This window comes from Schistocerca serialis, chromosome 4, assembly GCF_023864345.2.
Source record: "Schistocerca serialis cubense isolate TAMUIC-IGC-003099 chromosome 4, iqSchSeri2.2, whole genome shotgun sequence".
Lineage (NCBI taxonomy): Eukaryota > Metazoa > Arthropoda > Insecta > Orthoptera > Acrididae > Schistocerca > Schistocerca serialis.
In genome coordinates, this window is record NC_064641.1 from 434,490,112 (window position 1) to 434,517,934 (window position 27,823).

Genomic DNA, 27,823 nt, shown 5'->3' on the forward strand with positions numbered 1-27,823 from the left:
CTGACTCCTCGACTGATATCGGCAGATTATGTCCAATTCCTCACAGTGCAGATCTTAATTTTTTATTTTTGTATGATGACTCAATTCCGATAATCTGATGTGCTGGCACCCTCAATTCCTTAATTCAGTTCCGTAGCATCATTTTCCGCTTTGCCTTGTCAAACGCCACTGCATAGTCGATAAAAAATAATAAGCAGGCAATATCACTTCCACTCTGTTCCCAGTTACTTGTACCAAAGTAAAAAGACAATCAGGAAATGATCTACGTTTTCTCTAACCATGTTGTAACTCTAACATAGGTACTTCTGCTATTGTTAGTATTCTCTTATTCATAATTTTAGCATAGAGTTTGTAGCAGGAATATACACCTATTCCTTGTTAATTTGCAAATCAAGATTTATCGCCTTTCTTATAAATAGATCGTACCACAGTGATATTCCATCTGTCTGGCACACTTCCATTCAACCATCAAACACTCATAAAATTAAGAGTCTATACTTTAGCTGGTCAGGTACATATTTAATCAGCTCCATGTTTATGTTACCAGTGCCAGGTGATTTTTTGTTTTAATCACAATTTGATATTCTTCCAATGTTATCAGATCTATATTGTCGTTGGCGCAGGTGGTTATTTCTGGTTCTTCTTCATTTAAAATTCACAGACATTTGAAGTACATTAAAAATTCTGTGTTGGATATTACATTTCATTGTATAGTATATCGTTCTTTGAGTATTCAAGTACTTCATGACGTTATATGCTTTGTCTTGTCTTCCTTGAGTATCAGGTTTCGGTTTACTCATTTCTCGATCCCAGCTTTCCTGTTTAATTTTTCATATTTTTTTCTGTACTAAGGCAGATATGGTTTTATAATCCTCTCTACAATTTACGTTACTAGCTAATGACAACGATTTTAGACGCATCCGCTCTTTGTCTTTTATTAAAGTGCTAACATGATAATATCAAATTGTTAATTCCTTCGTAGAGTATTCCTTTTTCCTCATCCCTAATGCTTTAGCAGCTACATGCATTATTATTTATTTAATAGTATTTCATTCTCTATTTATGTTATTACTTACTGTTTTCATTTGACATTTCTTATTTAGTTTCTTTTGGTATAATAATCTGATATTATATTCTTGGAGCAGGTGCAACTCTTACGTTCTTACATCCAACTAAGCCTTTCTGTGTGGTTTCTTCCCTCTTTTTAAAAAAGCTATGTCATTTTTTACTGAAAAATGATCAGTTGATACATCCGAGCTTCTGTAAACTGTTGCGTCTTGTATTCTTACCAATGCTTTTTTATTTGCGCAAATGTAGTCCATTACTGAAGCTGCACCTCGAGTTGCTCATGTAAATTTATGGATGTCACAGTGTTTAAGAAGGAATTTATTTTCGTAATTCATTGTGGCAAATTGTATCAGCTTCTTTCCATTATTATTCAGTGTATTTTCACCCTCTCTACCAACTGTACATTTAATGTGTCTCTTACCCACTTGGGCGTTTAATTCTCCCATAAGAAGCTGATAACCATTTATATTTATTTTTCCTATTGTGCTCTGTAACAACTCATGAAATTCAATATAATTTATAGTTCTTGCTTCTTCTGGCGTGCACACAGGCAAAATGTAGATGTATCCTCTCTCAACTTTAAGATGTAGCACTAATATTCTTCCATTTATATATGTGTACCAATGCATCCTGTTCTTCAAAGCTTTCTGTGCCCAGATGGAAGCTTCAGCAGCAGTTCTTTGTTCTTGCTTTACTCTGCAATATATCATCACATAATTCTGAAATCCGATCGTTTCTTGTAATTTCTTTTTGTTTCGGTTCTGGCAGCATTATAGCTTTTGGCATTGCCTAGTTCTTATTCCAGCTCTGTTCCTTTACGTTTCACAACGTCAACAGTTCATTTGCTATTTTAAACATTTCTGATACATGTAACTTGTCCTTACACTGTACCTTATTTGTTTCATGGGTCGGCATATAATGATCAGTCCGGCGTGAAAGTCTCTTTGGATATTTAGCAGTTCGAGTGTCTCTTGACCGCACCACAAGTGCATCACAGAATAAGGACAGTGGTTAGACTGCCACCTTTAAGTTTCCCTCCCAGATGATTTTATTTCAGACTTCATCTGTCCTACACAGATTGCCTTCTGTACGTCTTCGAGATCTTCTTCCTGTTGTGCTTCTGTTCTCTTACGTATTTGGGAGGAGGTAGTATGGATCAAAAACAGAAAAAAACGTCTAATAAACATGGGCTTTAAAATACGTGCCCTAAGAGCTATGAGCACATGTAATCTAGAAGAGATGTGTCTCATAGTAGCGAAAGTGAACAAGTGCCCATAATTCTTCAGGTATGCATTTTAGAGCACATGTTTTCTTGACATTTTCTTCTTCTCACGATCTGCACTAACGTCTCTGAACGTTTGTCGGTGAAGCCCTGACTGAACCCAGATATGTAATTTAAAAAAAAAAAATCAAATTAAAGTCAATGTATTTCAAAGAGCACATCTTTGAAATCAAAATGAGCTGTCGTTAACAGAGATTGGTGTACTTTGCAATACACTCGGATGCTTGGTTCCTCAACTCCTCTTGAGTCGGCAAGGCCGCTAGCAGCCTCTATTTGTTCTGGAGTAAGTGTAGGCGGTGAGGGTGTAGTTGAAAATATTCAAGTCCGCCACATCTCGCGGTTGTTGATGTGAAATCTTCTAACATGCTTCTGTCAGGTGGTGTCCCTTTCGCTGCAGTAGAAGCGCCGGTCGTGGGCTTCTCTGATTTGGAGGCAGAGGTGTAGCTACAATCGTCAGTTGTGAAGGGAATACTAAACGTAAAGAGCCTTCAACGATTTAAAAGGGATGACAAATAATTATCCATTTATCCTGTAATGTCACCACATATACTGCACTAAGCAGTTCTTCGTTACATACTACTATCGCACCCTGCAACTGTGGGGAGATTACACAGGAGACACATATTACACACATGTGTGCCCTCACAAAAACGGACAGCAGATATGCATATATAAACGCTAAGCCTGCAGTAATTTATGAGAGTCACTTCCTGTCTGTTAACCACGGTGGCCACCGATAACGATTCTGCCTTTAATACAAGAAATTCAACAAAGTAATAAGCAGGAGGTGCAACCGAAACACGTCTCCTGCTAATGGTTTCCCCTCTAACTTGTCAGCTCTGACCCTGAAGCTGCGACACACGGTAAGGATCTGCTGTCTTGTTTTTTGGCCACTTAGCACCTCATACATTTTGTTTGACTATGTATATTGCTGCATAGCTCAGACAATAGCGTTCTCTTACAAAGCTGATCACAAATCACGTTACTTCACCCGGGTGCCATACTGGAAGTGCTCTGTCACCCAACACCATCGACCCTCTCTCTCCTACAGCATACTGGTAAGAATTTGCACAACATTATGAAATAATACATACTCATCATCTGACATAAGTTTTACACTGTCTCCTCTTTAACATTTGGGCACCTAAATGAATAAGGAGAAGCCTTGCAATGGTGCATCACATATTTCAGTTGGTCTTTGAGCTCATGACATCTGGTCCATTTGGTTGAATTTTGACTCTATGAATAGTTTTCAGGAGCTGGGTGCAGTGCAAATGTGCATTTTCATATTTGTAATAATTTTTTGTGTTTTCAGTCATCACTCTTCTATTTGATGTGGCTGTTACAAATATTTGTCCTTTGCTAATCTCTCGTTTGTTGTCATTCATCGATTTCCTTTAAAAATTATGCATGTGGGTGCCCCACAAATAGATCCTTTCAGTCCAGAAAGTTTGTATTTCTGTTCTACTCGTTTTGAATAATGACCTTAAAGTTTTACTGGCGTTCTCTAAACTGACGATGACGTTAATTGATGTCGTTGGGTCTGCCACCAATTAAGAAAAAATGCATTGTAGTCGTGTTTTTTGGCAGTTCATTATTCACAAAGCTATATTATTGTGTTTAAGGAAAATGATTTGATGATAGTCAAAAAACATTTAATGATCGGTATTCATGTTAATAAAAGCTGTAGCAGAATCCTGAACAGCCGTTAAGCTTTGGCTGCATCGTAAAGATGATTTTACTGAATGTTATGACAGAGGTTTCTTCATACTGATTTAATCTACATGGAACAATAAATACTTCTTCTTTATTGGAGTACTAGTCATTTTTACATATTGGTAACATCATAGTAGGCAATCACATGATACTAATTAATGATAATAATTAATTTTTGAACACATTATAATCTAGTTAGGAGTAGACATTCCGTCTGACGTCTCAGGAAGCATTATGTCGATGAATCTCCCCATATTTTTCTAAGAGTCTTCAGCGTAAGGTTGCAGCGGAATGTTCTGATGCCAGAAGTCCATCCGCTCTGCGTCTTTGTTGTGAGCGAGGGAGAAGTTGGACTGCATCAGAATATAGCTACGAGTCACATTGTCGTACGGCTCCCAGATCACAGGATCCGCCTCTGGGGTTGGATTTCTGCGAACAAGAGGGTGACGTGAATCAGCTGAACCTTAGGGAGGTGTTAAGCACAGCAGAAAAATCAGCTGTTTAAACAAAATGGTACAAATGGCTCTAAGCACTGTGGGACTTAACATCTGAGGTCATCAGTCCCCTTAGACTTAGAACTACTTAAACCTAACCAACCTAAGGGAATCACACAAATCCATGCCCGAGGCACGATTCGAACCTGCGACCGTAGGAGCAGCGCGGTTCCGTTCTGAAGAGCCTAGAACCGTTAGTAGTTCTTCTCTGGTTTTAAAGTCTACGCTGTTTTAAGTTTCTGACATTGATCGAGAAAGTTGATTAGTGATTCTGCATCTACATTTAGATGGAGGCAGTAAATAGAACGAAAAAGTTAATGCACACTTGCAGTGTATGCTAACAACATATTTGTAAAAAAAAATACCGAAACAAATAATACCTACACACACGCAGATGAGAATAACATGTGCATTGTTCATAAGAGTAACGCTGTACTTTTTGTTAGAACAAATGCAGTAGGAAATAATGCGCAGCAACATGTTGACCGCGACGAACGAAATAGTGATGCATGTAATGAGAACGTGGCACAGCTGTAGTATCACCGTATTTATTGGCTTCTTAACTGTCGCATAATCACACAAATTCCGCTACGTTCGTTAAACGACAATCTTATGGTAACTGTTAACCGTTTCAATCGTCTGCTAAGTTCGTTTGTGATTCCGATACGCAGACCATTCACGTACTTCGAAGCAGAGAAGCTCACTGACGGGTTAATTCGGAAATTGGTTGTAAAACGTTACTGTTTACACACTGCATGTAACACTGCTAGGAAAAGAGAAGGCGAAGAAATATAGGTACCTTAAAATTATAATAATGGTTTTTTTTATTACTATCTACATCAAGTGCTTTGTAAAACATTGAAATATGATGCCTTATTTCAGATGATGACATAGCCATCACTCATGGTAAAATATATATCAGCATATAGCGTACTGAAAACCGTGCACCGCTGATATAGCTCCATCTCTCATATATCTCTGTGCAGCAATTTGATTAAGCACGGTTTAGAACTACATGATTTTACCTACCTGGTTTATTCAGTTTTTATTGGAAGTGTTAACACATACGGACATACTCGTACCCCAGTTATCGCATCGCATTTTGAATGATTTATAATGTGCTCGATTTAGACAGTTATAAAAAAATTTCAAATAGTTTTAAGAAAGCGTTTAAGACAAGCTGTAGTTATTGCAATTTTTAGTGAACAGCCGGAATCATATTTAATGATCTGATGCAGAATGCTCAACCAGCAACAAACAGTGAAACCAAAATTCGAAAAATAATTGTTTTATCCTGATTACGAAGGGAAAGATCTTACAGTGTCTGTACATACCGATACTTAGCGAAGTTGGTCCAGTACCGAACCATATTCCTGCGCACTTGATCTTCTTCTGACTCTGGATCCAGGTTATATACAGTATCATCTCTCACAAAGAGCACAAATATATCACCAGCGTGATTCGTCCCTGAAAGAGGAGATTATGTTAAAACAGTCAATTGTGTATTGTTAATGCCCTAATAAACACATGTGGAAAATTGTTGATATGTTTCTGGGTGGTTTATAACTTTAGATATTTTAATAAAGAAGTGAAGTTATTTTGCCATACTTCCGTCCCTGATATAATCTTGCGTAATTGTAATTCGGTAAATACAAGTGTCTTTACTCGCTGCCATTAGTACGGCAATTCATACAGAATAGTTACTTTTGTCATTGTTGTATCTTTCAAACCAGGGGTGGCCAAAATTTCAGCTCAGGTGTGATGCCCGGGCCCGACTGCCAAAGCGTCCAGCCTCCCTAACATTTCTCCCATCACCACACCGCACTATCTGAGCGCGAGAAAGGGGGAAGAGGGGAAAACAGGAATCTCGCCTCACATAAATGGCAGTACAGTCGTACTACATACGACTTGGTTTTATATTTCACATTTCTCAAAAACGTAGATCACAAACAAAATAAGTTTTCAGAATTAATTACTTATTTCTGGCGCGCTGAAGACATAATATAATTTTTATCTGGTGCAGACCCAGACAATTTCACAAAGTTTTACTGAAAAGTTGCCATGTGATCGTGAATTATTTAGTTCATAATCGAAGAGAGGTCTTTCACACAAATATGGCGATCGAAATATTGTAGCACTTTTGCAACCTCATTATGGAGTCCTGGAAAATCTACCCAAGAAAAGCACTGTAGACTTACTGGACAGTTTTAACGAAAATGATTTGTGATTAAAACTGGAGTTGCCTTGCAGGTGAATCAGTTACGTCTGTACATGCACAGCGCCCCTCTCAACTGAAACGGCAAACGGTTTCAATAACAGCTTGAGAACAAATGTAAGACTAATAGAATGCTGGAAACCATTACAAAAGTATCGCTTTCTTTTCTTGCGAGGCCACAATGAAGTCTTCAGACCTCGCGCGTTTTTTAACGGCAGTGAGCTCATGGAAGTGGACTGTCTTCCTCAGAATGTGTCCCGTCTACAATGTGATTTTCTTTTTAAATGCATCCTGATCAAATCAGAAAGAAGTTACCTTGCAGTGTCTAACTGTGGACAGTATGCAGCCGAATCCATTTATAGTGTGAAATCTACAGTCCACTCCTCATGTTCTAATTTTCATTCCTGGAGTCCTTTTTCCGTCATAAATTCATAAATAGCGTGATTTAAATCGAAGAATCGTTTCAGACACGCTCCTTGACTTGATCAACGGACTTTTCAGTAATGTGTCCGCATACTTAGCTGAGTGGTAACGAGTTAGCTTCCCGTGCACCGGGCCCGAGTTCAATTCCCGGCCGGGTTGAAGCGTCCCTCCACTCGTGGACTGGATGTTGTGCTATCATGTTTCATCACCAGCAATGAGCAAAGTGGCCAATGGGACATCACCTGAAATAAGACTTGCAACCCGGCGGCCGAAGTTCTCCTGATGGGGTACCCCGGCCATCAATGCCACAGGATCATTCGGTTTTTATTTATTTATTTATTTTGCATTGGTATGTGAAGTCTCTATAGTCTTCGCTCACTTCCACTGAAAACTGTTGCAACTGAAAATGGAATAATAGGTGCGACTTCAGAAATTTTGCTATTTTACTACCAGTTTCTTCAAGTGCTTCCTGCCTGCAAATTTAGCGCAAAATATTTGTTAATGTACAGAATAATAAATGCCGTTTGTCGATCGTTGTATTTTTTTTTCTTTCGTGACACCTAAAAGTTTTTTTCTTTCTGCTTGGTACTATATACCGCTTCGTTGCGAATAAACAGTACCTGTCGCTTATGCCAGTTAAGAATTGTCATCCCTCTCTTTTGTCATTCCCATCTATTTTAAACGACTGTCACGATAGAACATTGCCTCTTTTTGCACAAACGGCAGCTGGACCTATGAACGTCCTTCATTCCAAGAACAAGTAGCGAATGGTAAATAGCGCTGACACCAGGATTCTGCCGAACTCAGAGAGTTGTGTCGAACGCAAAAAGCCGCACTTCAGTGCTAAATAAACTGTCGCGCTATTCTGGGTACTTCCGACTGGACCCGAGCAAAGTCAGGTGACAGGACGGGCCTTAGCCTGCACGCAGCCAGCGCACGCTGCACACGTGAAGTCTGGCTCGCCATAGCCGGCCCTGTTTTAAACAAGGACAGCACACATTTCTTCCCTTTCAGGGCCAATTAATAGTCTGAGAGTGTTTACGAAAAACATAAGGAAGGTGCACTTGGTTTGACATTTACTAATCGTTGTTTTATTGCTCTGTGTGACCAATGTGTAATCCTGGACTCCTCGTAAGGGTTATTAATTCAGCGAAAAACGCCTGGAAGTTAATAGAGATCTGTGAAATACGCGAGTCTTAGCGATAATATATCCACCAACAGATGCATTGGGAGCAATATAATACGTGACGCAGTGATATAACTAGACGGTATAACGGGTAACTGAGTTAATGATATATTGTGTAATTTCACCGTTCATACAGAATGTAGCTTTCAAGTGGCATCGATATGTACAGCTTGGCTGGCCCTAATGGTTCAGAATACTTGACACGTGGCGTCCAGGCCGTGGTGTAGTGTTTAGGGCAGTATTTCTTCGGTATAGAGGTTACCGTGCAGTTTTCATCAGTTTTGTATTGCGAAGCTGGCGATTCTTGAAGGTGTGACGTCTTCACGATGTAGGCATTCCTTCACCAAGTCAACCTCGTCAGGTATTCCTATCCATTGGACTGAAATTTAGTACCAGTTGTAGCACATACTGTTGCATTATTTTGTCCTGTAGATTTCAAACATCATGTTGAGTACAGTAATAATATACAGGAGTGTGTCTTCTCCTCAGACGTCTACACTCAGCTCTCGGCCCAATTTGCGTTGTCCATGGAGGTGTACAATCTGCCGATAATGAGCGTAATGTGGTTAAAACATGTACCCTCCGCTATCCTGCTTCTATTCGACTAAATAGTGTAATACCGTATAGCGCTAGCTGCTTCCCACTTTTCAGTTTCAGTGTCGATAACCGACAGGGTCTCCCTACATATTAACTCAGCCGGCACAAAACTACTATCTACTAATTTCGAGTGCTTGATACTATGAGCATTGTTGACACGACAATGCCCCAGCCACCAGAAAAGACACGTAACCAAAAGAGAGGGAAAAAGCAAAGAAAAAGCAAAATCAAAATGCTAGAGGTTAAGGCTCACTGGCTGGCATGTGTTACGCTACAGAGCAAAAGTGTCGAAGACGGACAACCATTGACAGAGATTTGACTAATGTTGCATTCATCAAAACTAGTCGACAAATAAACATTAAACTGAGCTAGTCCCATTACACCTAGATATGTATGTCCAGTTAACCATCGTCGTTTCGAGCCGTTTCTTTCACGAGGGCGTCTGAAGGCTGGATATCAAACAGCATGTTGAATATTGGGAAGGTATTTCACCGCTCCTACGGAACAAATCTCCAAAATAATTTTTTCCTGCTAAAATGATCGGGCAACGCACCCAGAAGAATGTTCCGCAAGTTGACTCTGATCTTGGACCTCTGCTCTCGTGTATTAGGAAATACCTGTTTTATATACATTGGCAGCAAGTTTTTTAAATCAATTTTTACCAGACTGCATCAGCAGTGTATGTGAGTCATAGTTGATTTGACACGTCGTGTATGTCATTACATACTTCACTAAGTGTTGTGTGTCATTGTGGGCGACCACAGTTTGATAACTTCTATTCAGGTGATGCGTACTACATAAAATTCGTAATATATCTAAGAAAGAGATAAGAACCATTCTGTTCATTACATAGCTGCAGGAAGCATTTCCCCATATAACTGAGCTTTCTGAAATATAGGAAGCAAACTAGACTGAATTTGTCTTCCAGCTTAACTGCATTATTTTGTGGAGATACCAAAGTGGTCTAGGAAAAAGCTGCTGAATGACACAGAAGATCTTCGTAAACTTACATGTTGTTATTATAAACGTTTATGGATTTCTTCGACCCCTCAAAAAATTACCATCTTACTGTACTGTAAAGTGTTTACTATTAATTCAGTCTTGTATTCTCATATTAATAATCATTTCAAAATAATATTTGTTATCTAAAGCCCTTACACATTCCCTTTGATGAGGACATTCACCATGGATATATAATAATAAATACTATATAGAGCCTACAAAGCTGCTGTGAAGTTGTCACGAGAGATGTTATATTATTGTGTATCGATAGCAATGACAAAAGGCAAAATTAAAGCCACGCACTTGAGGCTGCTGCCAGTTCGTCAGAATCACGACAGACGACGCAAACATGAATGACGTGGGTTACGGACTTCAGTTTTGGACAATCTTCTGAGTCTTATTTTGTTTGCTGTTCACGGTAGCACCTGCATGGCTTTCGATGCAGTTCACTTGAGTGGCTGCGTCTGAAGCCATCCCTATCAGTGCATCAGACACTCAGTACTTAGTTTATTTGTGCCCTTTACAGCTGCGTGTTTTCAATAAATGTCTTGAGTAATTCACCCTCTGTGAGTACCATTGCACTTAGGCTCTCTAGAAGGAACATTAGTACTTAGTGTGGGCCTTGTTTGTACATATGTCATGACTTGTTTTGGTTTTATGATAGGTTATAAATTTTTGAGAGGCTCTTTTATAGATCTATGGAGCAAAACATATCTAATCCAATTTAAACTATCTACTTATTTACAAAAGTAATTACGAGAAAACAAGAACGGCAAACGTGAAAAACAAAGTGTTAAGCAGAGACTGAGAACAAGAATAAAACTTTGAACAACAGGAACAGCACCTACAGTAAGTGACATTGAAACAACAGCAGTACAAAGGGCGAGAACAACACCGACATCAGCTGATGGAACAGCAGTATTCACAGTTTCCACAGCCTCTAAATCTATCAATGTTATAAACGCCAGTTGGCGTTAATTCAACGCATCTTCTTAGATACGTCGCAGACTCAGTATTGGCTCGCGAGTGGCATAGCTTTCCCACATCTAAGCTAATATTCCCCGAGATCACTTTGGTTCAAATGGTTCAAATGGCTCTGAGCACTATGGGACTTAACATCTCATGTCATCAGTCCCCTAGAACTTAGAACTACTTAAACCTAACTAACCTAAGGACATCACACACATCCATGCCCGTGGCAGCATTCGAACCTGCGACCGTAGCGGTCGCGTGGTTCCAGTCTGAAGCGCCCGGAACCGCTCGGGAGATCACTTTCTCCAGTTTTTCGTACTGTTAAGTACCTTATAAATATGACTGGTGCACTGAGAGTTCGTTAATATTCACGTCTTTCATCAGATTCCTTCCTTGGAATAGGAATCATTATATCCCTCTTGGAGTCTGAGGGTATTTTCCTATCTCATATATCTTCCATACAAGGTAGGATAGTGTTTTCTCATGGCTGTCACTCGAAAGGACCTCAGTAATACTGATGGACTGTCATCTATTCCATAGTCTTATGTCCTTCACAACTATGTCAAATTCTCCTGATTTAATTCGATTCCATTCCATTACCCTTGCCTTACATTTGTTGATATTCATCTTTTCAATAAACTATTCATTCCGTTCAACTGCTATTCCAAGTTGCCAGCTCTAAGACATCTACATCTACATCTACATTTATACTCCGTAAGCCACCCCACGGTGTGTGGCGGAGGGCACTTTACGTGCCACTGTCATTACTTCCCTTTCCTGTTCCAGTCGCGTATGGTTCGCGGGAAGAACGACTGCCGGAAAGCCTCCGTGCGCGCTCGAATCTCTCTAACTTTACATTCGTGATCTCCTCGGGAGTTTAAAGTAGGGGGAAGCAATATATTCGATGCCTCATCCAGAAAAGCACCCTCTCGAAACCTGGACAGCAAGCTACACCGCGATGCAAAGCGCCTCTCTTGCAGGGTCTGCCACTTGAGTTTGCTAAACTTCCCCGTAACGCTATCACGCTTACTAAATAACCCTGTGACGAAACGCGCGGCTTTTCTTTGGATTTTCTCTATCTCCTCTGTCAACCCGACCTGGTACAGATCCCACACTGATGAGCAATACTCAAGTATAGGTCGAACGAGTGTTTTGTAAGCCACCTCCTTTGTTGTTGGACTACATTTTCTAAGGACTCTCCCAATTAATCTCAACCTGGCACCCGCCTTACCAACAGTTAATTTCATATGATCATTTCACTTCAAATCGTTTCGTACGCATACTCCCAGATATTTTACAGAAATAACTGCTACCAGTATTTGTTCCGCTATCATATAATAAAGGATCCTCCTTTCTATGCATTCGCAAAACATTACATTTGTCTATGTTAAGGGTCAGTTGCCACTCCCTGCACCAAGTGCCTATCCGCTGCAGATATTCCTGCCTTTCGCTGCAATTTTCTAATGCTGCAACTTCTTTGTATACTACAGCATCATCCGCGAAAAGCCGCATGGAACTTCCGACACTATCCACTAGGTCATTTATACATATTGTGAAAAGCAATGGTCTCATAACACTCCCCTGTGGCACGCCAGAGGTTACTTTAACGTCTGTATACGTCTCTCCATTGAGAACAACATGCTGTGTTCTGTTTGCTAAAAACTCTTCAACCCAGCCACACAGCTGGTCTGATATTCCGTAGGCTCTTACTTTGTTTATCAGGCGACAATGCGGAACTGTATCGAACGCCTTCCGGAAGTCAAGGAAAATGGCATGTACCTGGGAGCCTGTATCTAATTATTTCTGGGCCTCATGAACAAATAAAGCGAGTTGGGTCTCACACGATCGCTGTTTCCGGAATCCATGTTGATTCCTACAGAGTAGATTCTGGGTTTTCAGAAATGACATGATACGCGAGCAAAAAACATGATCCAAAATCCTACAACAGATCGATGTCAGAGATATAGGCGTATAGCTTCGCGTATCTGCTCGACGGCCCTTCTTGAAAACTGGGACTACCTGTGCTCTTTTCCAATCATTTGGAACCTTCCGTTCCTCTAGAGACTTGCGGTACACGACTGTTAGCAGGGGGACAAGTTCTTTCGCGTACTCTGTGGAATCGAATTGGTATCCCGTCAGGTCCAGTGGAATTTGCTGAGTGATTTCAGTTGCTTTCCATTCCTTGGACACTTATTTCGATGTCAGCCATCTTTTCGCTCGAGCGAGTGTTTAGAGAAGAAACTGCAGTCCTCTGTGAAGCAGCATTCGAAAAAGGTGTTTAGTATTTCACCTTTACGCGTGTCATCCTCTGTTTCAATGCCATCATCATCCAAGAGTGTCTGGATATGCTGTCTCGATCCACTTACTGATTTAACGTAAGACCAGAACTTCCTAGGATTTTCTGTCAAGTCGGTACATAGAATTTTACTTTCGAATTTACTGAACGCTTCACGCATAGCCCTCCTTACGCTAACTTTGACATCGTTTAGTTTCTGTTTGTCTGAGAGGTTTTGGCTGCTTTCGCAGTAGTTTCCTAACTTTGTTGTTGAACCACGGTGGGTTTTTCCCGTCCTTCGCAGTTTTACTCGGCACGTACCTGTCTAAAACACGTTTTACGATTGCCTTGAACTTTTTCCATAAACACTCAACATTGTCAGTGTCGGACAAAAACGCAATGTCGTCAGAGAGCTTCACCAACTTTCTCTCTTTCCCTAGAATTCCTTTCAAATTTCAGCTTGGTTTCCTTAACTGCTTCATTAACGTTCAGGTACATTAACTTCAGGTATAGGCAACAACTCTGACTTATTACCTTGTCAACTACAGCTTCCGTTTCACTCCGTTAGATTTTTATAACTGCAGTCTTGTTCGTGTACAAGTTGTAAATAACCTTTTGTTCCCTGTGAGTATGCTCGGTACCCTCAGACATAATCCAAAGCTCCCTGCAAATCTGCAAATGATATGTACGTTGGTTTTCCCATCTTCAGTCTTCCAAGATACGTCGTGGGGCGGTAATGACTTCCAAATTTCTACATTTTTGCGGAATCCTGACTGACAGTCCCCGAGACTGACTTCTATCTGTTTTTTTATTGTTCTGTACAGAAATCGTGTTAGTACATTGCAGCCATCATTTATCAAACTTGTAGCTTGGTAATATGTATACCGTTCAGCCCCTGACTGCTATGAAATTCAGATTATTAGATTCTTCTTTAAGCCAGTGGAGATTTCACTTGTCTCATTTATCGTACACGTCTAAAGTACCTCAATAATCCTGACGGAATTTTGTTTACTCCAGGGACTTGTTTCGACAGGTCACTGAGTAGTGTTTCAAATTCTTCTCGCATTATAGTATCTCCCATCTTATCTTCATTAACACTCCCATAGACATCATCCAATGTTCTCCTGTCTAGTTTAGTGGTCTATCCTTACCGTTACATATAATCTTTCTGTGTCTCCGATGTCTTGCAATTGTACAATCTTCTTTCATTATTCTTGAACCAGATGTCAGAAATGATTAAATGACGCAGTTTTTATTTGTTTCCCGTAGCCCATGTTCTCCTACCAATTAAATCACGTCTCAAATTTTTAAATACTTTCTCTTATTTCATATTCAGAGTGTTCGAAAAATGTATTCACCATTTAACTGTTCATAACTTGCTACATCAACTGATGGAAACGTCTCGCTTATGATAGTGCAGTAGGTATTGTTTCGGCAGTCGCCGCATTGGCGTTTTCTTGTTTTCTTACTTTGTAGTTGCCTGTTTTGTTTTGTTACGTGATGTCGCCACGTAACACTATTTCCTTTTATTTTCAGTAACCATGAATGGTACAAGCCTGACATTCAATGAAAGGAAGACAGTTTTGTAGTGACACATTATATATCAAAAAATTGATGATGATCGACGCCTGTGGCGAAATAAGTTTCAAACAACCTAACAACCTCCCGCATTCGTGACGCAGTCGGAAGCTGTGCTAATGATCTACAGAACCAACGATATAGACGACCTTCCACGGCAGCATTAAGTGCAGCGAGCTGCTGTGCTGTGTTAACAACAATTCTCTCTCTCACCACAAAAGTCTGTGAGACAGACATGAAACCATGGTGAGCCAATCAAGTGATCAACTCATTCTGAAATCTGAGGAGTTTAAGTGTTGCATGTCAAGTCTGCCACGCGCAATTAAGGAGGCCGACCCAGGTCGTAGAAAGGAGCATTGCGAGTGGTTTAATGGTAAGGTGTGCATCAAGGAAATATTTGCGGAGATGTTTGCGTATTCTGATAAGGCGCAATTTAACCTCTATGGCACAATAAACCTGCACAATTCTGTATACTTGGTAGCCTCAAATCTGCACGTAAACGTGGAGAAAATTATGACTCAACCTGGAGGAAATGGGTTGTGTGAGTTATATTACCGGGGTTTTATTGGGCTGTTCTTCTTTTATGGCACTCCTATACTAATTTCGATAATTTGTACTTAAAGCTGCACTTTCACCGAAAATGAGATGTTTCCGTCAATCAGTGTCGAAGTTATAGGCTATTAAACAGTTTACACACTTTTGAGCCCCTCTGTATTCTTTCAGTGTCTTCGCCGTCTACGGAGAGAGTTGGCGTGTAGACTTTTAGTTCTGCGACAGGTGTTGGTTTAGTGACTATCATGGTTACGATAATGCTTTCAGCATGGTTTTCTTAGTGTTTAGCCGCGTTCCTTTTTTGTTTGGGATTTACTCCCGTATTACCCATATATGATATAGTATTTATAACTACGTACTGACCGGACAGATGTCATAATATTCCTGTCACCTTCACTAGTACTCAATATACCTTTACCCTATTCATTTCCCTTTTCCTATTCTCTAGTTTATCCGTCCGAACAAGGGATTACGCATTCCACTGTGAACCACAGATTGCAAGTTTTGTTTTTCCTGATGACTAAATACTATTCCCAGACCGGTGATCCGTCTAGGGAGACTATTTTACCCACGGAGTATTTTACTCATGAGGATGACATCATTATTAAGGTGTACAGTAGTGTTGCATGCTCTCGGGAAGAAATAACGATTGTAGTTTTCCCTCGCTTTCAGTCGTTCTCACGAAAGGGCCATGTTGGCTAATTGCCCTATCAGTCAATCATACAGTTTGTTGCCTCTGCCACTACCGACAAATCTGCGTACCTCTTCGGTCCTATCTGTCTTTATACATACCAACTGAAGACATGAAGTCTGTGAGCGAATCCACGACCATGGTACGGCATCTTATTTGTAAAGGTCCGTCTTGGTCACATAAACTGTATAATTCACAAGTACCGGTTTCGGCCATTGTCATCTTCAGAGCCATCACAAACAGAAAAGCCGTCTATAACAACCTAAAATGAATGAACTGAGGCAATTTCTACGAAATCCCAGCGATAAATAAGAAAAAGGAAAAAATTCTAGAATCATTAGCAGCCATACATACCATCAAAATATTCTGATGCAAGTATCAGATCAATCTATATATCTAGATGCATAATTAGTACTAGTAATGGCCTCGTTGCGTTCTGTATTAATATAGAAAACTGAGACCAGTAGAAGGCGCTAATCATAGGGTATATGAATAACTAGAATTTTAAATTTCATAGTTAAACGACTATATGCCTAGTCATTAACTAAAATCATTTCTTATGACGAAAGAAAAGCATCTGACAATAAAACATGAACTGACATGCTATATATGGAAATAAAACGCATACTCAAACTCCACATAAAACCTGTAGTGAATAATAATAGGAAGATCCTAGCCCGGAAAGTAAATAATACATCATTATATAAGAGTCACAGCCAAAAATTTTTAAGTACCCATCACGTCTATAAATCCAAGCCTTTCAACATAACAAAAGAGTTAAACATTACCATAAGTCTGAGATAATTAACAGGAAAATGTCTGTTGATTAAAATCTCGATAACCGATGACACGTTCGGAATGGAATCACAGAGACGCGGCCTTGTGGCTTCTCTGTAAGAAGTTTTCGCATTCCTGTGGTGGAGTTAGCGGAAGAACTCCTTCCTTTGATAGACGGCGCACACGACCGCACACCGAGCTGCTAGTATTTTTTTAATTTTTCTAATGTATCACTAGACTTGTTGCAGAAATTACTTCAGCCAATTATACTTAGATTGTTACAAGACTGTTTTTCTATTACTGACAGATATGAATATAGCAATGGCCTAAACCGGTACGGCACTCATGAGTTTTACATTTTATGCAATCGAGATGGGACTTTACAAATAAAACATCGGCAAATATTTGTCTGTTGTGGTTGTTATCTGTATCGATGAGGCACGCAAGCCAGCCCACCTTCGCCATGTTTATTGTTGCTGGGGGGGATTGTTGAGGTATATGGTGACAGTCACGGAGCGGCACAGTGTTTTTTCCAAACATTACACTAATGAGACCATGAGAATGAGTTGGTGTTAACAATGTAACCTGAAAGGCATACGTTTCAAACAAAGTGCTACTCGTAGAGTTGTAAATCGCATGCGTGATACAAAGACTACACTGCCCATGGTTTCGTCCGCTAATGCAGTCTCGTCTTCGGTTAAGCAGTATACCTACAAGCAATACTTCGAAGACCGAGCCTTGTCAGCCAATCAGGTTGCCAAGCGTTTGGATTGGAGTTCGCATGGCCCTTGTGGTCTGGGGCAAATCACTTACTATTTCTTCCTTCCATACGACATTCGCAGCTGGAGGCGCTGTTTACACAGCACTGGCGTAGTAAAAGTTCAGATATACAGGGTGAGACAAAGTCTTGTCCTGATTATAACAATTTACTATAGAATAACCGTTTGACATAATAATTTGCACTTGATGCCGTTTTATAGGTTAGTGTTACTAGTATTTTTAAAGACCACTAACGTTAGTAAACCACAACATGTGCTCTCTTGGTAGCTCGGAGAATGTCGAAGCGGTATTCCAGTTCCCGCCAGGTGTTCCGTAACATGTGCTCTGTCACAGTACCCACAGCAGCTTGTATCCTAGCCTTCAGTTCATCGACACCCCAGTGTGTAGATCCGACGATCTCGCCGCGATAGTCGAATTCGTAATAGAACACTGGTGTGACGAAGACTCTGTCCTTGATATAGCCCCAGAAAAAAGTCCAGGGGCGTAATGTTTGGAGACCGGGGCTGCCAAGGTGTTAGACCGTTCCTTCCAATCCACCGTTCCGGAAACGTTTCATCAAGGAAATCATGCACTACCAAAGCCCGGTGGGAGGGATGGCGGGGGGGGGGGGGGGGGGGGCGGGATGCTCCATCTTGCTGGAAAAGTATCCATGGTTGATATTGTTCTAACTGTGGGGCAATGAACTGTGGCAAAACGTCTAAGTAAAAGCGGTATTGGATTTTTCCGTGAAGAAAAACGGTCCAAAAACCTAGTTATGCATGAGGTTGTAACAAACATTCACTTTTCCGCTGTCTCGCTGTAAATGTACAGTAGCAAATAGAGACTCTGAACCCCGTACACGGACATTATGCCTATTTACCATTCCACTGGATCAAAGGTGGATTCATCGGTAAAGCATATGCGATTTAAGTAATCATTACCGCCATCAATCCTGTTGAGAATCTCAGTTGCAAATTCAGCACGCTTTAGCAAATCATTCGGTTGCAAGGCCTGCACTTCGTAAGCATACAACCTAAACCTTTCATAAAGAATCTTCACTACACTTGCTTGCGGTATTTGAAGTTCACGTGATGCTTGACGAATTAATTGAGACGGACTCCGTTGACACGACTGCCGAACACGATCAACAGTTGCATCACTCACACGAGGCCTGCCACTTCGAGGACGATCTTTAACGCTTCCTGTTTTGTTAACTTTTCATACCATCGCTTTATTGATTCCACGTCAGGAGGTCTGCGTCCATAAGAAGCCCGAAATTTACGCTAAACACTGATCGGCGATTTCGTTTCGTGAAACCAAAGCACACATTGCGCTTTCTCCTGCTTCAACGCCATTTCGCCAGCAACTAACGTGACATAACAGACCAAGTCGGTGTTGTGGAGCACTAGCGCCATCTATTGGTCACAAAAGCTAGTAACACTAACGTATGTAACCGCATCAAATGTAATTTGTTATGTCAGACGGTTATTCTGTTATAATCCGGGAAAGTCCGCCACGATAGCTGAGTGGTCACCGTGACGGATTGCCGTCCTACGGGCCGGGTTCGATTCACGGCTGGGTCGGGGAGTTTTTCCGCTTAGGGGCTGGGTGTTGTGCTGTCTTCATTATCATCTCATACCCATCCGGGACGCGGGTCCTTCAATGTGGTGTCGGATGTAATAAGACCTGTACCAAGGCGGCCGGACCTGCCCCGCAAGGGGCCTCCCGGCCAATGACGTCAAACGCTCATTTCCATTCATTTCCAACTAGGGTGTGGCCGAGCGGTTCTAGGCGCTTCAGTCTGGAACCGCGCGACCGCTACGGTCGCAGGTTCGAATCCTGCCTCAGGCATGGATGTGTGTGATGTCCTTAGGTTAGTTAGGTTTAAGTAGTTCTAAGTTCAAGGGGACTGATGACCTCAGATGTTAAGTCCCATAGTGCTCAGAGCCATTTGAACCAATCAGGGCCAGACTTTGTACTCACCTGCATTGTCTTCGAATGATTTGAGACGGCCAATACACAGCTGCAGTTTGCAGGAATTTTTGTGCGAATGTTGCATGCTTGTGCTGCACTGAAGTGGTTACATTTTATGTGGTTTTCCAGTGCACTTGTGTATCCACGTGCGAAAGCTTGAATCGAGAATTTGTCTGACTTTTTAAGGATCAATAACGATTTTTCAGTAATCAGTTCTCATCAAGTTTCAACTTACATAAACTGGACAGAAAATCTTCTGTAAATTTAATACACATTTGATCTTTTGAGAACAATTAATTATGTCCAATGTTCGGGCAGTTGTCTGTGCACTATACATTTGCACACCACCATTCGTCTCTCCCTGCATTGCTGTGGCCACCGCTTCCACAACGCCGAATCAATTCGCTTCGTCCCTCTACCAGGTTGAACGCCAAAAGAACCCATCTTCTCGAATGTCCGAATCATTACCTCCAGACCCAGGGCAGTCATCGGCCCAATACTTTTATTCAAACCCTTCAGTGTTCGGAACTTCTGCTGAGCGACGTGTGCACGGTCATCATTCTTGTAATACAGCTTTACAAGCAAAACGCGATCCTGCATTGAGACAGTCATAGAGAACTTCGCAGACGCAAAAGGATGAAAATCCGTGTACTCGGCGTGTTTATACGAACTTCACTGGGTTGTGCACATGGCAGGTGTTTTTATTTAGGTATTCTGACACATTCGGCTCCATCTATTGATCAATTTTCACACTACTTTTTCTGCTGCCATACGTTCTCCTCTTTCTCCGATAATATTCCGTTGCAATCTGACTTCATTCTGACCAGTAGTGTTATTTCTACAGCGTTTTGAAAGTTTAACGTTAATTATAATCACCCTGTACATCTACATAGATTCTGCGCAAGCCACCGTACGGTGCGTGGCGGAGGGTACCGTGTACCACTACTAGTCATGCCCTCCCCTGTTCCACTCACAAATACAGCAAGGGAAAAACGACTGTGCTAGAGCTGGGTGCTGAGGTAGTACTGGAGTAGCACTTTGCAACAGAGCAGTCTGCCGCAGCGGGTTACTTCCCGCCGTGGCACAATGCTCCATTTCAGCTGACATCTACGTGGTGGGGAGGAGACTATTGTCACTGCACGCCGAGTAGACATGTCGACCCGCTGAGCCATTAGCAGCAATTGTTTTTGGACTTCCGAATTCCACCATCGCTGCGACAATCTCCAAAACAGTCCTCTGTCCATGTTTGGCGAAGCCGCTAAAGTCTCACTGAAAAGTGTCATCAGATGTGCAAAAACCGCTGGTCTTCGAGCCGCCAGCTAGACTCTGGATCTGCAACTGATACCAGTGACAGGATGCCTCACCTTGAGTGTCATCTCCTGGGAGTCTGGCCGGTTTCAAAGGTGGATCATCTGTATGGCCCTGGCTACCGCGCACTACGCCTGCAGTGTACGCCACTTAGCTGCCTCACCACACTGCTGCAAAACAAACAGTTGTTCAGCACCAACAAGGCCACGTCCACTATCAGTCGTTTTACGATGAGGCGGCATGCCCCCGGGTGCTGGATGCCAATATCTATCAACTGTACGGAAGCTGCGCTTACTAAATAATGTTGTTACTAAGTGAGCGTTTCTCACTGTGCCCTCACTGCGATAGTGAAAAACCACTACCCACAGATCCTGCAGAAACCATTGTGGCACAGTAGTAGCCATCCTGGCTGGTACTGTTGTCGGTGTTGACTGCCACCGCGGCAATCAAATGGCTCTGAGCACTATGCGACTTAACTTCTGAGGTCATCAGTCGCATAGAACTTAGAAAATTAAACCTAACTAACCTAAGGATAGCACACACATCCGAGGCAGGATTCGAACCTGCGACAGTAGCGGTCGCTCGGTTCCAGACTGTAGCGCCTAGAACCGCACAGCCACTCCGGCCGGCGGCGCCTTTACACTATGTAAGAAAACTGCGATTAGGTTTTCGACGGCATTGAAAAATTTGTGTGACTGCTCTAAGTTTTAGCAAACATTATTTCAGTTACACTGGTTTATTCTGGCAACATGAAATATTTAACAGCAAAGAGACATGTTTATGTTAGGTTCCTTAATTTCTTTGTACTCACCCCAGTGTGTAGATCCGACGATCTCCCCGCGATAGTCGAATTCGTAATAGAACACTGGTGTGTCAGTTAGCTCGGTCACTTTTCTCACCAGCGCGTCCGTTTGCTCGAAAAACAGCATGTCATTTCTGAACTATAAGAAAAAAAATATTATTTATCTTTTGATTGTGATTCATGCTGCTGTAGTCGCATAATGTATGCATCGAGGTGTGACATATCATACTAGTTTCAAAGGTGGCTATACCAACATTTATATGAACCAACGGAGTAAGAAAAAGCTTCTTTTATCAAGTATGGTCCTTTTACTTTGAAACTGTGCAGTTTTATTCTTTTGGCTCAATTTATCAATTTGATTTGTTCTGTAACAGCTTCCTGCAACACTTCATAAGTAACGATCTTGTGTTCACTCTGTCCGAATATAAATGGGTAACCAAATGTGTCACTAACAGCCTCCACCTCTTGGCAAGTGTCCCGGTTAAACATTTAATCACCAACTGATTTCAATAATTATTCCCAACATTACGTTTTCACTCAGTCAATACGTGTTTCTTCAGTGCTAGATTTCCCTTTTCCCTTTTTTCTCGTTTCATCGTCGTATTAATCTAAACATACTGCTTCCAAAACATCTTTAATTATAAATCAATGACATGAGTACACTTTATAATGTCAAAATTCTGTGTGTACGCCCTTGGATTCTTGTCTGTTATACCCTAAATGAGATTACTACACACAACTGCTTCCTTTTTCCTATGTTATGCGAAAGTTTCCTTTTTACATTTATTACTTATAGTTAAATTTTGTAGACCTTGTGTTTAAGATCTCTTCATGTATTGTATTCTCATACGTCACTGCAGCGCAAAAAATTATAGTTTTCACTATCAAAGGCTCTTCTAAATATCAGTCAGAGAGATTTTATCAATTCTTTCCTTCATTAATATTCAAAATTTGAATTCCGTCACTGGTGCTTTACTATTTCGGAACAGAATTTGTCATGCACTAATTTTGTAACCTTTCTTTACTCTCCTTCATATCTGAAAACTCTCAAGATGTTCGGAGAAGAAGATGTTGAACTATAGTGTAGTCTGATTTAGCTCATCTACCGTGATTCGGTCTCTGGAAGTATGTCCGTTGAAATATTCCCTGTGGTGTAAAAAGCAATGACACCAAACTCAGATTCTTTCTAAAGAATCCTCCCTCAGATTACCATTTCAATTATTTTGTTTCTGTTACTATTCTGTTTCTGTTTTTTAACTGTTTTTTATATTACTTTCCTATTCAGATTGTGGAAACGTATATCTGTGCCGGATGTGGTTAATGGTAGCATAAATTGTCGTTTATGCACAATACATTAATTCCAATGATGTGTTTACTTCACCGTCTGAAATCCATTGCGGTTTATCCTTTTTCATTGTGCCCAGTTCCTGTCTCGACCCTGACTTTACTTACCAATAATTTGGACCACTTTTGCGTGTTATTAACAATCAGCATTATTTTTCTATTTGCGTAATTAAAGTAAAATTATCTCTGAATAAAATTTCGGATAAGAAAGAGTGTTTATTTTACTATCAATGAGACACTTCCTTGATTATTTTCTGTAATCTTCACAAGAAAGTGAATGATCTGTTGGATGAAAAAACAAACTTTTCGGTACACGAGGCAACCCTGACAAAATACTAATGCATTTAGGCACTTCACAGTAACTACTATATTTATTTATACAGAATTGGTATGGAGTAAGAAATCTTCAAGGCCGTTGTTCTACAGATTGTGCTGCGTAGGAGACATATTTGATCAAATTCGACAGATGCGGTGATGCAAAAATGAAGAAGTGACTGAATCTTAACAGAACTGCTCCACTGATAAACCTGAAATGACAAAGAGCTACAGGAAGTTATATCGTCTGACAATTTTCTGAAAAATGCTGTATAATGTCAAAAAATTACTTTGGTTGGAGGATGAAACATTTCGTAGTCCTCCTGAAGACATATGTGATGTTATGTCCGTTTCAAGAGTCCAACAAAAGCAATAAATTATTTTCTGCAAATGGTAAGAAAATGTTTCGGATGTGACCTTATTCTTCCGTTTTTTTCCAGATTTTGCTTCGTACGTTACAAGCTGTTTGCAAGTACACAGTCTTTTTCTTTTTTTTTTCATTTTTGTCCTAATTTGCCTCGATGTTGCTGGAGGCAGATGTAAAATTTCGAAACAGTAATCCACTGACACCTATCACTGACATTGTTGTATATGAATGTGTCTTACCATTCGTAGATCACGCAAGTGATGGCAAAATGCGGTCTGTACGCAATTCTTGCACGAAAGATGACTGACCGACTGACTGGCTTTATACACAGCATTTTATTGGAAAGGAAGCAGCTTCGTTTCCAAAACAGCTACGAATTTTTCTATGACAATACCTATTAATGACATATCTACATGTTTATGTCAGGTAAAATTCGTAATTTTGCTACGCCTTTCCGTATATTTTCCTGAATCAGTTTAACAGGGTCGAAGTAACCTAGAAATCAATAATGGTCATCTCATTTGTAATTCAGAGCGCCCAGTCCCTTATATCGCCTTCGTTAACAGTGCACTGGTCCTTATGAGCAGATCTAAATCTATCAAAAAGGTTTTTTTCGTATTTTTACGAGTTTCATTTCGGTGGATATTTCTTACTTCGTGTAAATATTTCTTCCATTTATACAATTCGTGTTCAGATTTATGCGAACGTTTAAACGTTTAAACTTTGTCTCCCCCCTCTGCTTAACTAAAAAATCTATTTCCTTTACTTTGTCACTGAAACCTATTACTGCACGCGTCTTCTTTCGGTTTGGCAGGTAGTCCGTTATTGTTCTGGACTTTTATAAGCGCAACAGTCATAGTCTAAACTACAATTAGCCGAATAATCCTACTTATCTCCCGTTTCTTCTGATTTCCACAATTTCTAATGAAATGTCGAAAACCTTCGAGAGGATGTCCAAGAAATTAACTAACAAATAATCAATACCATGGTCTTCAAGAAGGGTTGTAAGTAGGCTGTTTAGGTTTTTATGTTTGTAACGCCACGTAGTGCTCTGTATGAAAATCGCTGACTGCGCTGTGTGCAGTCTGTGGCTGGTTGGACTCATTGTTGGAATATTCGCTAGTGTAGCGTTGGGCAATTGGATGTGAACAGTGTATAGCGCTGGGCAGTTGGATGTGAGCCGTGATGGATATGGGGAGAGAGATGCCAGAGTTTTGAGAGGTTACTACATGCGGACACTCTGGACGTGTTTCAGTCAGGAAAAGGAAATTTGTAAGACTGGATATATTTATATATACTGGGTGAGTCACCTAACATTACCGCTGGATATGTTTCGTAAACCACATCAAATACTGACGAATCGATTCCACAGACCGAATGTGAGGAGAGGGGCTAGTGTAATTGGTTAACACAAACCATAAAAAAATGCACGGAAGTATGTTTTTTAACACAAACTACGTTTTTTTAAATGGAACCCCGTTAGTTTTGTTAGCACATCTGAACACATAAACAAATACGTAACCAGTGTCGTTTGTTGCGTTGTAAAATGTTAATTACATCCGGAGATATTGTACAATGCAACAAACGGCACTGATTACGTATTTGTTTATATGTTCAGATGTGCTAACAAAACTAACGTGGTTCCATTTAAAAAAACCTAGGTTTGTGTTAAAAAACATACTTCAGTGCATTTTTGTATGGTTTGTATTAAATAATTACAGTAGCCCCTCCCCTCACGGTCGGTCTGTGGAATCGGTTCGTCAGTGTGGTTTACGAAATATATCCAGCGGTAACGTTAGGTCACTCATCCTGTGTATATATATATATATATATATATATATATATGTATATATATATATATATATATATATAATTTAGCTGGCAGTATTGGCGCTCGCTGTATTGCAGTAGTTGGAGTAAGGAAGATTTTTTGTGAGGTAAGTTATTCATGAAAGGTATAGGTTATTGTTTGTCAGGGCCATTCTTTTGTAGGGATTATTGAAAGTCAGACTGCGTAGCCCTAAAAATGTTGTGTGTCAGTTTTGTGTTGATCAGAATAAGTAAAGAGAGAACTGTCTGAGTACAGTTTTGCTCAGCCGTTTGAAAATCAAATAACGTAAGAGTTTTTCCAGCACTGTCATTCTTCACATACAAAGAGGAAGTTTCACATGTCGACCCTTAACCGAGGATACCTCACTGGTATCTTCTGATTTTTTCTTGTAGTTTGTGTAATTAGTGTAGTTATTGTTTATTACTAGTTGTATTTTTTCATTGTTGTACAGTAAAACATTTGTGACCTGCATGTAGATTGCACCAAGTATTTCGCATACGCGCTTGCAATTAATTGGATATTATTTTAATTGCTGCTTTAATGTGTTTTCTTATTTTGCTCTTCAAATTGTGCTTTTCTGTGTTGTCGTGTGACATATTTTGACAATTATGGCGTGTGGAAACCGTAATACTAGGCTGCAAAGTTAACTGAGAAATGTCAGTGAAGACCAGAGTAGTGTGTTAGCGCCACTGTGTAATGGAATAACAAATATTCGGATTAGTAATTTGTAATGATGCATAGGGAATTGGACCAGGCAATAAATAATGGTTTAGACAGTGAAACAGCTAGTGAACAGGGTAGTATTGTCGATCGATCGGTCGGCAACAGCTCGCCCCAGGAATCCGAAATGACAGGAAACAATATTGCAAATACTGTAGATTCAGGTTTTGCGTCATTACCCATTTCTCAATCAAGTCAAGACACATTTTCTGTTTTTCGAAATGCGAATGTTTGAGGGTGCAAATGCAGTGCTGAAAAGTACAGAGGAACACGTTTTAGACACACAAAAAATGGCTCTGAGCACTATGGGACTTAACATTTGTGGTTATCAGTCCCCTAGAACTTAGAACTACTTTAACCTAACTAACCTAAGGACATCACACACACCCATGCCCGAGGCAGGATTCGAACCTGCGACCGTAGCAGTCTCGCGGTTCCGGACTGAGCGCCTAGAACCGCGAGACCACCGCGGCCGGCTTTAGACACAAGTGCATTGTTATTACAATTAATACAACAAATAGGACAACAGCTTCAAAAGTTAGTCGCAATGGAACAAAATCAAAACCGTCAAAGCAACAAATGGAATATAATCAAAAACAATCACAGCAATAAATGGAACAAATCAAAGACAAACACAGCAACAGCTACAAAAGTTAGACACAAAGCTTGAACAAACACGCGAAGATTTAACTGCTGAGTTACTTAACATCGAATTTAAATGTCAGAAAGTTTGTAATGACGTAAGAACCTAAATTTGTGAGCATTTTCAACCTATTTTTTCGCGGCATGAAAATGCATTACAGAATCACGAAGCAGCTATAAAAGAACTGCAAACTATTGTTCCTGAAAATCACCTTGCGGGCTAAAACTGACTCAGCTGCATTTACCGATTCGGTTACGCAACTTGCAAAAACTCAGGAAAACTTAAAGGACACAGTAGATACTCTAAAACTTCGTTCAGAAAAGTACACGGAGGAAATCAGTTCATTATCAGAGAAAGTAGCCGAACTTTCGGATCAGTTCACTAACTTATCTGCAAAGGTAGATGATGATCTGAATGACACAAGACTGGCAGCTTTCACTGACACAGAAGAGTTTGAACAAATTCAGAAATTTAAACAAAGTCAGAATCAAATCAATACACGGTACAAAAGAGAAATGCGGGAAGTACAAGATCAGTTGACACACGTAATGCAATAATTACATATTTCAGAGGAGACTGGCGCTCCGACTCGGGAAGAGGGATTCAGAAATAAGGAAAAGTCACAAAGCAACAACACACGACATTTTGGAAAATGTGGAAGAAATTGACAAGGTGCACCACATTTTGAGATGGATCCGCCGACACAACATAACAATGACCGATAAGCGACTCACCGTCATGATGATTTTGACTATAAGCTGTTCGTTATTACACGTAAATTCAAAACATTTAAGAATTCCGGCAACGACATTCATCCACAGGCGTGGCTTCATCAATTCTCTCATTGTTTTCCTCCCAACTGGTCATTAGAGCACAGATTGGAATGTATGCGTGGCTATTTGGGAAATGAACCTGCTGTAAGAATGCGTTTG

General features: G+C 40.5%; 1 protein-coding gene across 1 annotated transcript in view; it reads right to left on the minus strand.

Annotated features, from left to right (window-relative positions):
• Window positions 1–4,164: 4,164 nt before the first annotated feature.
• Window positions 4,165–27,823, minus strand: part of LOC126475041 (juvenile hormone esterase-like) — a 120,587-nt gene continuing 96,928 nt past the window's right edge. The window contains exons 8-10 of the mRNA XM_050102588.1: window positions 21,681–21,810; window positions 5,895–6,027; window positions 4,165–4,495 (exon numbers count right to left, since the gene is read on the minus strand). Of these exons, the coding sequence (XP_049958545.1) occupies window positions 4,327–4,495; window positions 5,895–6,027; window positions 21,681–21,810 (432 nt within the window). The 3' untranslated portion in view covers window positions 4,165–4,326. The remainder of the gene's footprint in view (window positions 4,496–5,894; window positions 6,028–21,680; window positions 21,811–27,823) is intronic.